The following is a 15,481-nucleotide window of genomic DNA, read 5'->3' as shown; positions in this document are numbered from 1 at the left end:
ATGACTTGTAAATATGTTTGTATTTATATATGTATTTATTATGATGTCTATTACATCGACATTGCCAGTTTTCGATTACCTCTTGAAGCGTTAAGATTACGAGAGTACAGAATAACAGTTCACGGTGATAAAGTATTAATTGCAACTAATTCTGATAAGAAGAGGAATTTTGTCATAATTAACATAGCATTTTTAGTATACAAGGTGAGTAACTAGAAACAGAATATTATATAACTTTCTCTTTAAAGTACGTAAAAGATATATAAAACGCAATTTAAATAGTACTAGAATATGAACATATAAAATAAGATTATATTACTTTAAAAAATTTTTTTCAAAATTGTTGTATTGTTGAACATTTTATTGATTTTTTTTATTTTTTTCTCTTTTTTTGTTCTACAAACTTGTATATATATATATATATATATATATATATATATATATATATATATACATATTTTTTTAATTTTATATACATATATTGTATATTTGTCAAAAACACTAATTTTATGTATTATAGTATTGTTATAAAATGACTTTGAATTAGAAATTTAAGGATTAAAAGAAAATATTTTTTAAATTTTTTAAATATTTAATCCAAATATTATTGAATGAATAATAAAAAATTGGATAACTACAATGTTAATATAATACCGTACATATATTTGTTTTATATCTTTTTGCAATATTAATAATAATTTGCAAGATTACTTTAAAATCGATTACTGATTCGATATATTTATTTAAGCAAATAATGAACAAACGATAAATGTTTCTCTCGTTACTAAAAAAAATATGTATAATATATAAGATATATAAAAACATTCAACTTGTCTTTGACCTAGTTGCGCGCATACACACACATACACATACACACACGCGCGTGCACCCATATATGTATGAGTGTATACATGCCTGAAGAGTCATACCAACAAAGTCGAATAAAATTTAATTTTCCGTTGACTATTCCGTTGATTATTTTTATTGCTAGTTTTTGAAAACATGATCATCTACGAAACAACAAATTTTAAATATAACATGTTTATATATGTAGATCGGTCTGTTATTCATCACGGATGAAATTACGCAAGAAAATTAATTTTAAAAAATACTTTATAAATTTATTTGCAGTAAAGTTTATTATCTAAATTTTATTTTATATTTGTCTTTCTTTCAACAGGGACAGTTGTTACAGATACCTAAATATTAACATGGCATTACTAAGACTGTTATTTTATAGCTGTCTTATATTTAACACCTTAATAACATTTTCAATTAATGAAAATACAAAAAACTTATCGATAACATTTAATGATTATTTTGATGATATAATGCCAGTGGATTACGACGTCAAGTTAATACCATATTTCAAAGAAGACAAAGAACATGAAATATATCAATATAATCTTTATAACCCACATATAGATAATTATCAAACAAGAGGCAATTTTGTTTTCTACGGTGAATTAAGTGCCATTTTCAATATTTCCCGTTCATTTTCAAAAATAGGTTTAAATTCACCGACATTAATACACTATTTATCTGGAGATTTGGACAGATGTTTAACCGATGGATTTTCAAAATTTAAATATTTAGTGTCAAAATTTACATATAATGCTGCAAAGCAAATTTCCTTTTTCGATTTTAGTTTCTTATTATCTAGTGGATGTTACAGACTAAATACAAAATTTGTCACTGCAATTGATAACACGGAAAACATTATTACTTCTTTGAAGACTGTAGTCGAAAAGGGAAAATCATTCGAAATGTGAGTAATATTAAGAGTACAATATAAATTTTTATCATTGTGTTGCTCTCGCATCTTTTATCTTCTTTTTATAATATTTAATTATATAATATTATACATCACTATTTCTATTTCACTTTATATTACTGAAAAATGTCATCATAAATAATCATTAAGAAAAATCGAGCAAAATTTAAATATATGTTGGAAAAATTATATAAAATTTATTGTTCTAAATTTGAAACATATTAAAGTAAACGTTTCGGCTGTACGCAGCCTTTTTCAATACCATTTTATCTGTATATAGTGAAACGCGAAAAATTATAGTAAAGATAGATGTCACAAACGGGTCACATTAATATAAAAATTCTAACGTCAATGTACAAATAAAGATAAACCAATATTAACAATTCAACGCAAAACCAAAGTCCACGCGAAACGCAAGTCTCACACAATAATTTTTTTAGACAATACGCGACGATCATCATAATTTTTTCTTCGTAGGACAATCATTACTTCTTCGGTAGAGGGCGAGAAACAATAACCGTCCACTGCTGACGAATCATGCGTTTTTTCAAAAAAGGGGGGCGAGGTCGTGATTTCTATGAAAAGTAAAATAGGAAGAGTCTCACTATAATGATCGCTCAAAATAAAGTCGTGTTACAAATGTGGAGCTGAATTAAAGATTTTTAGCTTACTGTTCTTGTTCATAATGACTTTCAAAATAATTTTAAACTTCTCACGAAACGCTCTTACAAAAAGATAGAGAAACAAACTCAATTCCAATAAATTCGCAATTAAACTAATAATGTTGATCTAAAGGTCGAGGAACAAACTTTCTTTTATTCAGACAAACATTTTGTTTTTTCGAAATTATCATCGTCTAACAAACAAGTTGTTATGTGTTTTTTAGTTCCTGTAATATGTCAAAATATGATTCATTTAACAATACTGTATTTTTATTTGAATTTAATCCGTTATTCTGATCCCTAATGTGTAACATTTCCGAAATAAGTCTCTTGTGATAGTTAGATTCATAATCCAAAATTTTCACGTCGTTCCAATTAAATGTTTGTTTTTCTTTTAGTATATGTTCCGAAATAACCGAATGTTTGTCTGAACTTAGTTTTATGTTATTGATATGTTCTTTTATGCGTGTCTGTAATTGTCTCTTAGTTTGTCCCACATATGACGCATTACAATCATTACAATTTATTTTATATATGACATTTGAATTCGTCATGAAAAGATTCTTGTCTTTTCGTACTTTTATAAATTTATCCAATTTATTCAAGCATCGATATCCTATTAGATATTCTGCTTTTTCAATCTTTGAAACTGTCATTTCCGAAAGGTTTTTAACATATGGAACAACACAAATCTTTTTCATTACCCTGTCATTACAATTATCAGAAGAAGTTGTTGGTTCTATTTGGTTGTTTTTGACTAAAATTCTCTTGGAGATGAAGTTGTTGATTCTTCTGTTCACAAATTTGAAGATCATTTCAAGAGAATAACCGTTGCCTAATAATATATTGATAGTTAATATAATGTTCTTTTTATGGAATTATGGGTGTGACAACAATAATGCTTTATCAATCATATTGTAAATAATTCCGATTTTTTGGCTGAACGGATGATTGGAAAAGAACGATAATAATCTTCCTGAAAAAGTTTTTTTATTTTGAGCGATCATATAGTGAGACTCTTCCTATTTTACTTTTTATAGAAACCACGGCCTCGCCCCTCTTTTTTGAAAAAACGCATGATTCGTCAGCAGTGGACGGTTATTGTTTCTCGCCCTCTACCGAAGAAGTAATGATTGTCCTACAAAGAAAAAATTATGATGATCGTCGCGTATTGTCTAAAAAAATTATTGTGTGAGACTTGCGTTTGGCGTGGACTTTGGTTTTGCGTTGAATTGTTAATATTGGTTTATCTTTATTTGTACATTGACGTTAGAATTTTTATATTAATGTGACCCGTTTGTGACATGCTATCTATCTTTACTTTAGTTTTTCGTGTTTCACTATATACAAGTAAAATGGTATTAAAAAAGGCTGCGTACAGCCGTAACGTTTACTTTAATATATTTCAAATTTAGAACAATAAATTTTACATAATTTTTCCAACATATATTTAAATTTTGCTTGATTTTTGGCCATTTTTCTTAATGATTATTTGTAGACAAAATTACGAGCGTTACAGAGTTTTGTCTTTTCTTAATGTCATCATAACATTTTATACTATGTTTGAATTTTTAATTAATTCTATTTATTATTAAATACGTGAAATATAAAAAATATATCATGGAAAGTTGAATAGTTTAGATGGAAATGTAATAATTTATACTTTATGTCGTTTTATATATATATATAACAGGGTGAATTGTAACTAATTATTTTATATGTGAGTCATAATTTTTTAATCATGTTAGAGATAATTTTTCCTTAGTCAAAATACTGGGACATCAATTCAATAACTTGAATTATAAGCGATTAAGTAAGAAGGGTTTTTCGTAAATATTGAGGCTTCATAATCAAAAAATAAATATTTTATAGTTTATGTATAATTAAAGTAAAAAAGTTTATATTGCAAATAATTCATTAATATAAAAAATTTAAGATAGCTAAAAAAATGACAATGATTTTTAAAACTCGAAAACCTCACAAGTAAACAAAAATTTATTTATATGCACTTTGTAGCAGACTCAAAGTCATGTAAATTTTTCTTATTCAACTTTCTTCTAACTTTAATCAATTGCGACATTTGTTTGGACATTTACGGACAGACACTCTGTATATATAATGCTATTGATTTATAAAAATTATCCTTATTTATAACAATATTACTAAAATGTTGTAGGTTGGACGGAATACATTTTCAGGCGACTGGAGCTCGACGATTGTTTCCATGCTGGGATAAGCTGACAAGCAAGGCCACTTTTCACATTTCCATAAAGCATCATCGCAAATACCAAGTTTTTTCAAATATGCCGGTACAAGAAAAGGAAACCTGCATACATGAAATAGATAAAACTGAAACATATATGAAGTGGACATGCTTTCATACTACTCCTCCAATGTCCACTTATATCGTGATGGTTGTAATCACGCCAGCAGACTTTCTTAAAATTGAGACGAATCAATCTAAAATTATTATATGGCGTAGACCCGAATTAGATCATACGGAATTTGCTAAAATGATAGCAACCAGAGCAATGTCAAAATTTGAACATGAATGGAAAGAATTGGAAATACCAATAGTGCAATTTGTTGCATTCCATAGTTTGCAATATGACAATGAGAACTGGGGTCTTCTGTTAAATAGGTAATTCAAAAATTAGAAAAAATATGAATTTATTCAAATACAATTTATATATGAAGCAAAATTAGAAATAATTAAATTAAAAATATAAAATTAGAATTTAGAAATTCATACATTAAAATATAATTGTTTTAATGTAGAATTTTTATATGTACATTATTATACATATATTTTTATAACTAATTATAGGTTGATTTCAATCATATATACATATATATATCACGTATATGACAATAACTTATGTTATAATTTTTATGTAATGAGTATATATATATATATATATATATATATATATATAATTAGAGGTTGACTTTAATACATCATATATACATATGTACATCACGTATATGACAATAATTTATGTCACAATTTTTATATAATCGGTAGAAAACAGTATACAAAACAATATCCAATTATACCATATCGATTATATTATCCGTTTAGAAGATATTTTTAATTTTAAGTCAGAAAATATATCAAAATTATTATTTGGCCAAGTTTATGTAATTACTAAGCTCTTGCAAATTTAATTTCTATATTTTTTAGTGAAACAGATATTATTTACGATGAAAATCTGGATTCTGTTGCGCATAAAATAAAAGTAGCACGGTTGATAGGACGCAAAATGGCATATCAATGGTTTGCTGATATAATTAATTCAGTTTGGTTATCTGAGTTATGGTTAATCGATGGTCTTACTACATTGTATGGAATTGATGCTATCGATTCCATCGAGGTAATTTTTTTATATTTTTTTAGTAATATTCTTAATGTATCAATTATATATAATGTATATATTATATATTTTTATATGTTTCTTATGTTTTTATGTTAAATAAAATATTATTTTATTTATGTAAGTAGATATAATGTTTGCTATAATAAGAAAATAAAAAGCTTTTACACTATTTTTAACATTAAATATGTCGTATAAAAATTGCTAAAGCTATTTATAAACTTTTGTTTTATTTGGAAAGACTAAACTGTATATTGGTTCTCGATATTTTCAAATCGTTATAAAATTTGCAATGTAGAGAGAAATAATACCATAATTTTCAATTATTACAAATAGTTTTGAATGATATCATTATTTCACACACTACACATTACTTTATCGAACAATTTTACTATATTTTGTAATGTTGATAAAAAATTTTCAAATTTCCGTTTAATAAAACCATTAAATGTGTACCGTTAATATTTCATTCGGCTAATTATTCATTTAATCATATTAAATCTTTCTTCGTTAGGGTTACAAAAATTCCGAAATGTTGGATTTATTTATAGTTCAGGTTTATTATGAATCACTTCGTTTGGAGACCCACAATCAATCTTTTATAAAGGAAGCCAATTTTTCCGAAAATAATGCATTTTCTTCTTTTTACCGTTACGTTAAAGGTAAAAAAATCAATAAATTTATTTGAATAAATCAAGTCAATAAATATATTTGAAAATAAGTATATATATATATATATATGTATATGTATGTATATACATGTATAAATATACATATAGATATATAGATATATAGATATATATAAATTATGGAAAATGTAGTTGAAAGACTTCTAAGCCAACTTATATATAAATCACATTGTATGATTTGAATTGTAGCACCTTTAATATTACGCATGATGCAGTATGTAATTACAGATAAAATGTTTCAACGGAGCGTTTATGAATATTTAAAGTCGTGAGTATATTATGAAATATATTGTATATACTATATTAATATTATATTATTTACTTATACATTATAGAACCTAGCATATAAAATATTAATATTTTACGTAAATACTATTATTTAAATACAGCATTTATGTATAAAATATTAATATTTTACGTAAACACTATTATTTAAATACAGCATTTATGTAAACTGTATAAAGTGTATAAGTTAAATAACACTTTTATATTATATTATATTTATATTTTTTGATACGTAATTTAAGAGTACCGATTTTACTGTGTCAATAATGCCAAATTTTAACCAATATAGTGAAGTTAAGTCGAAGAGTCTTCTCCAACATTTATGGCTCACCATGCATGGTATTTTAAGCAAATTATATCCTGTGAAAGCACTAATACTTTCTTCAACAATAGTAAATGATTGGATGAAATCTATAAATTATCCTGTGTTGAAAATAACGCGAGATTTTTCGAATAAAGCAAATGTATATAGTATAACAATAGAAAATTATGAAATAGTTAAAAAATACGCTTTCTGGATACCTGTAAGTTATACCTCCCAAAATAATCTAGATTTTGGGGAGCTTAGAGTTCCTTACGACAATAGATTAATAGTTTTGTCGTCGTCCCAGCCGATTTATGAACTTTCTGGAACAATGGATAATGGTTGGGTGATATTCAATTTACGACAAACTGGTGAATATTGATTAACGAATTTATTATATTTCTACATAATTAAAGTATTAAACCATTATTTAATATTAATTATATTTTTTTTAATAACAATACGCAATATATGAATAAATACGTAGTAACGTTATATAATATTTCAAATAATATTGTATGACGTATTCTCTGCATTTTACTATCGATTAACGTAAAATAAATTTAATTTTGCATATATTATTATTTAAGCTAAAATAAATATAAATGGATTTATAATTTCTTATATAGTTTCATTTTACGCAATATTATCACAAATATCGTTCTAAAATAATGTTTTTCTTAATTATTATATTTTGTCTTTCTTTTAATTATTCTTTCTTCTAATTATAAATATTTTTTAATAAATTTATTATTTTATTTAAGTAAAAATCTAATAATATAAAAATTATTTACTACAGGATACTATCGCGTTAATTACGATCCTGAAAATTGGCAAAAAATTGCAAAATATTTGAACTCTACAGAATATACAAAAATACATGTTCTTAATCGTGCTAAAATCATCGACGATGCATTTTATTTTATGATAAATGGCCAACTCAATTCTTCCCTATTCTGGAACTTGACGAGCTATCTTGGACAAGAAACAAATTATATAGCATGGTATCCTATGATAAAAGCTTTTGAACACATGTCGAGCATCTTTCCATTTCCAGATAAAGGAGTCCAAAATATCAAGGTAAATAAAAATAAAATTAATCGGTTGACGAATTTTTAAATTATTTTATATCATATTTTCTAAGAAAATAAAATATATGTAGCTAAAAAGTTTCAAGTATGTTTTATTGTATTCTTATTTAAGATGAGGTAAAATTTCTTTTATTTAAAATAAGTTTTTATTTCAGTTTTATATTATAACTGTTAAACATACATTAGATTTTTGAATAATTATTTTTCTCATATTTTAAAGTAATTTTCTATTAAAATTTCAAAATAAAATTATATGTACGTAAAGTAATGAAACGTACGTACAGTAATATAAAAAAGAGCGGTAATTTTTGTAAAAGTATCAAATATTGTTAATAAATTAAAGTTTATTTTGTATATTTGCATATGCATCATAATATATAGGTTCTCCTTTAATTTTTTTTATTTTTGATTGTAGAAAGATATTTTAAAGACAAAAGTTGTTTGGCTCAAAAAGTATGTATGTATATATATATATATATAATGTGTATATATAATATGGTGACATTAGTTTGAAGCCAAAGTCAAACTAATTGCATTATCTCAGATTCTCTTTGAAGCCGAACAACTTTTTTGTGAAACATTGATTCTATAATTAAAAATAAAAAAATTTTTAGAGTGGAGAGAATAAATTAAAATAAGATGTATATATATATATATATACATATGTGTGTTGCTTGTACGGACTTAAGCCTATTATGTTTCTTAATACGTATAGGATATCTCATTTTACAGTTAGAGTATCCCAAAAGTGACTCTTTTTTATCTTATAAACCGAAAGAGATATACGATAATAAATATACATATATTAAATTAGTTTAAGCTAAAGATATATCAAAAATATAGGCTTGTTAGTATAAGTTGCTACTTTAGACAAGAGAGAGGTCAGATTTTTAAGACGAGAAGAGTATTTGCCTGAGATTGGCTCATTTCGATAAAAGTTGTTTGGCATTGGCTTAATTTCGGCAAGAGAGGACACTTATCTGACTTTTGCTTATAGACGTAATAAGTATAAAATGATTGTGAACGTTCGAGAATTGAGACTAAGCTAAACGTAGAAAAAGACACACTGTGAACTGTACCCTCACGTTCTCTCTCGCTCGCGCACGCTATGTCTGTGTGTATGTTTGTGGTTCAAACTAAACTGTATTGTGAGTATAGTGGTTATTTACTAGAGCTATCCGTTTTAACGAACAGGAGAGATATGTATAATTTCTTTTATTAAAATATATCTATTTCGATATAAGAAAATTTGTAGCGCTGTGATTTGAAATAAATACAACGACTTAATGTAAATACTTTACATATTATAAGAGTTTCATCGGCTTGAAATATCACAAGTAATGTCTGCCATTTCACTTTTAGTCCTGCGATATGCCAATTTAAGCGTTAAAGATGTATATCATATTGTCACTTAATTATATTACAAAATAAGTCGAGTGTAACATTTTTTTAATTTTTTTTAACCATCTAAGCTCAGATTTTTGTCAAGCATTGTGTATATATATATATATATATATATATATATATATATATATACACACATACAGACATACTAATATATGTATTCAGAATGTTTATGAAAGCCACCGAAATTTTAAAAAGTAACTTACTGAATTAAATCATATTGATTCAGTAAGTGAGATACATTTATTCTGTTTGCTCGAGCGTTTTTTAGTAACTTAAAAAGTTTTTATACGTATAAACCTAAATTTTTTACGTTAACATATGACGCTGTGACATAAATTTGATATTAACATTAATACATTAATTGCATAATGTTGAAAATAAAACGAGATTCATTTCTTTTTCAACAAATTAAAGTTCCACTCGAATCGTGTTTGTACAAAACTAGACATTCAAATTTTTTAACTGTTTTTTACATGAAGAAATAAAGGGATGTAATGTTAGGACTTTGCAGTAGCTGTTCGATCAGCCTGCTTCTCTTTCAATCTACTTGTTGAGTAATTGAATGTTCAATGCTACACACTTACTGTTAACCGATATAATCATTTGACTTGGATAACTTTTAGGAGAAAATAAAAAATATATTGACCAATCTACTTGAGAAAATAAAATACGAAGAAAATCCTGAGGAAAGTGATCTTACTAAATGTTTAAGGCAAGAAGCCATTAAATGGTTGTGCATTGTCGGTGACTTGAATTGCCTCATAAAAGCTTATGACAAATTGATGTTGCATATTCTAAATACAAAGTCGAATACAAATAAGTAATTTTCCTTGTTACAATTTTTTATTATTATTTGCATATTCAATAATTGCATCTTGATTCAATAATTGAATTAAAACCAATCTTTAATTACGCTCGTAATCAAGTTTTTATAAATAATAAACAATAGTTAGGCCAACTAACGAGCACATTTAAACGAGTGTTATTTAAACAATCTTTATTATTATTCCGATTCAATCTCAGAACACTTTACATAAACGTTTCGGCCTTTACATAAACGTACGCAGCCTTCCTCAGTATTGAACGCGAACGCAAAATACAATAACTACACTGAAGCATAAATCTTGATCATCTTAATGTTATGTTACATAGCAACCGCAACATTAAACTAACTTTTTTAAGAATCCATCGTACTACCTGACTAACATCTATCTATCATAGGAACGAGTTAATTGACAATTTCTGAACTGTTCCAAAAAATATATATACTTATGATCGTTATGATGTAAATACTCTGTTTTTTAAACATATTTTTATTCTTTGGGGTTGCCGGTGACCAATTGATCATTCACCAGTTGAGGGCGAGAATTACCGACCACCGGCCACAAAATCGGAATTATTTACAATTTACTGGATAGAGCGTAAACATGCGAAAGGTTGCTCCTTCGCTTATGTATATAACAAAACATATGTTTTAAAAAAATAACAGTTCCTACCGAGATATTGTTGGTAGCAGGCTACCTCTCTTATGAGGAATGTGTAGTAGTGAAGATGGTTTCAGACTTTTGACATATGTTACAATGTTAGGGAAGTAATAAGGTAATGTGAATGGTGTGATAATTATTAGACCTGGACGCTGATATAACGACGTTATTGAAAAACTGGCATTTGTTAATAAAATACACATGCAGGAAAAATGATTAAAAAAAATGGAATCAAGCACACGGATTGCATGTCGGTGGTCGGTAATTCTCGCCCTCAACTAGTGAATGATCAATTGGTCACCGGCAACCCCAAAGAATAAAAATATGTTTAAAAAACAGAGTATTTACATCATAACAATCATAAGCATATATATTTTTTGGAACAGTTCAGAAATTGTCAATTAACTCGGTTCTATGATTGATGTTAGTCAGGTAGTACGATGGATTCTTAAAAAAGTTAGTTTAATGTTGCGGTTGCTATGTAACATAACATTAAGATGATCAAGATTTATGCTTATTGTATTTTGCGTTCGCGTTCAATACTGAGGAAGGCTGCGTACAGCCAAAACGTTTATGTAAAGTGTTCTGAGATTGAGTCGGAATAATAATAAAGATTGTTTAAATAACACCCGTTTAAATGTGCTCGTTAATTGGCCTAACTATTGTTTATTATTTATAAAAACTTGATTACGAGCGTAATTAAAGGTTGGTTTTAATTCAATTATTGAATCAAGATGCAATATTATAGCGCTAAATATGTTTAATCAAACTTTTATTTTTGAATGTTGTAGACTTTTACCATGGTGGAAAGAGTGGATATACTGTAAAGGTTTGATATTAGCAGAGAGTCTGAATTGGCACTATGCGAAGATACGTTTAACGAAAAATTATAATAATGATAAATTTTTAGAACTTTTAGCTTGTGCTTCAAGTGAAATTATGGAAGAATATTTAGAATCAATTATGTTCAAACAAAATAAAACATATAATGAAACACAAATCAAAAGAAATATAATTAGTTTCCTTTTTATTATTGCAAAACATACAAAGCACGATAATGTGTTTTTGGATATATTGGAAAATTTTGATAAATTAAAACCAAGGTAATAACCAGAAATATTTTTTTCTTAAATAAATACTTTTTACTACTACACAAATTAATTATTTATAATAACTATATGTGTTGTTTTATAGAGGTGTCAATGGAGTTGCCATATTTATTGTCATTATTAATCATGTGTATTCGAAAAAACAATTAAAAAAGGTAAATTTTATAGATCCGGTTATTTTTTTTATTATTAAGCTTATTTATATCTAATGTTTATATATATATACAGAAAAACAATTAAATGTGGTAAATTTTATAGATCCGGTTATTTCTTTTATAATTAAGTTTATTTATGTCTAATGTAAACATGTACCTATATATATATATATATATATATATATATATACACATGTATACATTAGATACAAATAAGCTTAATAATAAAAAAATTAACCGGATCTATAAAATTTACCACATTTAATTGTTTTATATATATATATATATATATATATTAAAGGCTTGTATAAAAGACTTAGCTTTTTTATAAAACGCCGAATCTTTATAAATTAGCATTTAAAGATTTACAAAGTGTCTGTAACACACTACTTTAAAAGTTAATTCTTTGTTGAAAAATAATAATGATTTTTCATATAACCATATATTCCTATATCGCTCTCTTGAGAAATACACTCTTCTAAAAGGGGAAGTAAAAATTAAGTTTTTACTTATTTTTCCTAAATTTTGCACAAATTAAAAAAATGAAATTTGATGGTAATTTTTCACTAACAAAACGGATATTTTTTTATTATATTTTTAAAATTTTCAGTATTATTAAATAAAAGAATAATATTGTGCATGATATTGTATTTATTTATTTACTTGAAAAATTTTTACTTGAATTATTGATTTTACAAAAATAATAAAACAAATAAGAAGTTTCTAAAGAAATCAAGCTTTTTAACGTGTATTTTTAAATGATGACATTCTAGGCTGCTAAAAATTTCTAATAAAAAATTGAATGAGAATTGTTTAATAATAAAAAAACATAGATTTATTCTTTTACAACAATACGAGAGTATTAAAAAAAAATAAGTATTTTCTTAGTGGTAAAAATTGTCCATTAAATTTCATTTCTTTTAACTTGTCTAAAATTTGAAGAAAAAAATAAGAACTTAATTTTTACTTTTCTGTTGAGAGGAATGTAACTGCTCAGAGAGAAATATACGCATATATGTATAAAAACCCCTTTTAATTTTCAACGTTTTATCTTCTAAAATTTATTGCTTTTATTTAGAATTATTATTTATATATCTATATATCTATATATCTATATATCTATATATCTATATATCTATATATCTATATATCTATATATCTATATATCTATATATCTATATATATATATATATATATATATATATATATATATATATTATATACATATATATAATATTTTATTATAGGTATGTTGAAAATAAGATATAATGATAATTATGCATATTAAGAGCATATAAAAGTATATTCAGAGATTTGAATAATCTTGAGATATGTTGTAAGGGACCCTGAATAACATCCGAGAGATTTTTTCGTAGCTCGTTGTTCATTAAAAAGTTATAAGCAAAAGAATAAGTAATTTTAACGAATTTCATGTAATTTTCGACGCTAGGTACATTTTATAAAATGTGCTTTTAATATATAGCAGTATGTACTACACATGAATAAATGAACCTTACTTAATTTTATCACATTTTTCACTTTCTGAATTTCAAAATCCTTAGCGGAGCGAATGCTATTGCGACGTCACCTCTCTTTTCAATGCAAAACTAGATTTGTTACTTGCACGATTTCACATGGGTTTTCAACTTTTAACATAAAGCAAAATAAAAATTATTAACGTATATCAGTATAACAGTTATATACAGGTTGTTATGTTGCATATATTTCTGTATAACACACGTCATATATTTACTTCTCAAATGTACAAGGAGTCGTAAAATGATGGTCTCATACTTGAAAAATTTAGATTATCGAGCTTAATATACCTTTTTAACAATTTAAAACTGTACCCTAAAATCTGGAAATTATTGTAATTTGTAAAAATCCTTTCTTTATAACTTTTTAATAAACAATAAGAGATGCCTAAAATCTATTGATTACTCCAGGTCATAACACTATACGTTAAGATCATTCAAATCTGTGAGATCATAATACAATATATGTCAAAGCCATTTAAATCTTTGAAGTCACTCTTTATTATGCATAATTACCATTATTTATTATTTTCAAAATATTTAAAATAAAATATACATATATATGATTCACAGACATACATATGATTTTAAATAAGAAAAATTTTTGGCAAAATTTTAGGAACTAATGTTTTGGCAAAAATTAAGAAAGATTTTTCATATTATGCTTTTATTATATTAATTACCGAAATACTATTCCGTTACATTCTTGTTAAATTTAAAAAATTTTGTTAAATGAAATTACTATTAATTGACAAAAAATATTAATAAAGTTATTCTACATAGAACTTGAACTACATGAGAGATATTTTGAGAAATATCATTGAGAGAGAAGCATACAAATATTATAGTAAACAAATATTATACAAATATTGTAGTATGTGCAAGAAAAATGAAACTTACCCTGAAATGGTAAACTTTATTCAAAATTAGATTTATATTAAGTTTTCTATTAATATTTATATTCGTAATATATGTCATAAGTATTTTGTCCTTTAATTATGTATAGTCTTTTAAGATGGCACAAAATTATCACATTAATTTAAAATAATCTGATTTAGGCAACTATTGAAGTTAATTTTGACGAGTATAAAAATCTTGTGAAAGAATGGATGTTGAATGCTGACCAAAAACTACGCAGACGTTTAAAGGAAATCGAAGAAATAAAAAAATATTTTATAATATAGTTTTTCTTTCCTTAAAATATTAAGAACTTTTCAAAAGATATTAATCGTGAGTAATCACAATTACAGCAAAAAAATATATATATATAATATTGTTTTTATACTATTAAATTATCATATACAATATTTATCATAAACAATATTTATCCTTAAATATATAATGTACATATTAATATATACACATAAAGCACACACACATATATATATATATATATATATATATATATCTATATATATATATATACATATACTTATACATGTAACAATAATAACAGTTTAATATTATTAAGCATAATATTTTATTAATATTATTCTTAATATATTATTGTATGAATTACTTTTAATTATTGTCTATGTGTATATAATAAATAAAATAATAAATATGTAGCAACGACAACTGTTCAATAATATTATATATAATATATTTTATT

The 15,481-nt window shown here is 25.1% G+C and overlaps 1 protein-coding gene across 3 annotated transcripts; it reads left to right on the top strand.

Moving 5' to 3' along the window:
- Positions 1–56: 56 nt before the first annotated feature.
- LOC140676204 (glutamyl aminopeptidase-like) lies at positions 57–15,119 on the top strand. Of its 3 annotated transcripts, none has more exons than XM_072911029.1 (13): positions 57–204; positions 1,676–1,768; positions 4,613–5,077; positions 5,621–5,810; positions 6,325–6,472; positions 6,689–6,767; positions 7,074–7,459; positions 7,888–8,168; positions 10,210–10,406; positions 11,862–12,173; positions 12,265–12,334; positions 14,653–14,778; positions 14,928–15,119. In XM_072911029.1, coding segments are annotated over exons 2-13 (2,382 nt in total). In that variant the 5' UTR covers positions 57–204; positions 1,676–1,766; the 3' UTR covers positions 15,054–15,119. The 3 variants fall into 3 exon arrangements, with proteins under 3 accessions (XP_072767130.1, XP_072767107.1, XP_072767118.1); XM_072911006.1 differs by having other exon boundaries at positions 1,181–1,768; positions 14,928–15,116; XM_072911017.1 differs by lacking the exons at positions 14,653–14,778; positions 14,928–15,119 and adding an exon at positions 13,582–13,605 and having other exon boundaries at positions 1,181–1,768.
- Positions 15,120–15,481: the final 362 nt, after the last annotated feature.

Source organism: Anoplolepis gracilipes, chromosome 1 (assembly GCF_047496725.1).
Source record: "Anoplolepis gracilipes chromosome 1, ASM4749672v1, whole genome shotgun sequence".
In the NCBI taxonomy this organism is placed as follows: Eukaryota; Metazoa; Arthropoda; class Insecta; order Hymenoptera; family Formicidae; genus Anoplolepis; species Anoplolepis gracilipes.
Note: the sequence above shows the minus strand (reverse complement) of the source record. Positions and strands in the feature narration are given on the sequence as shown.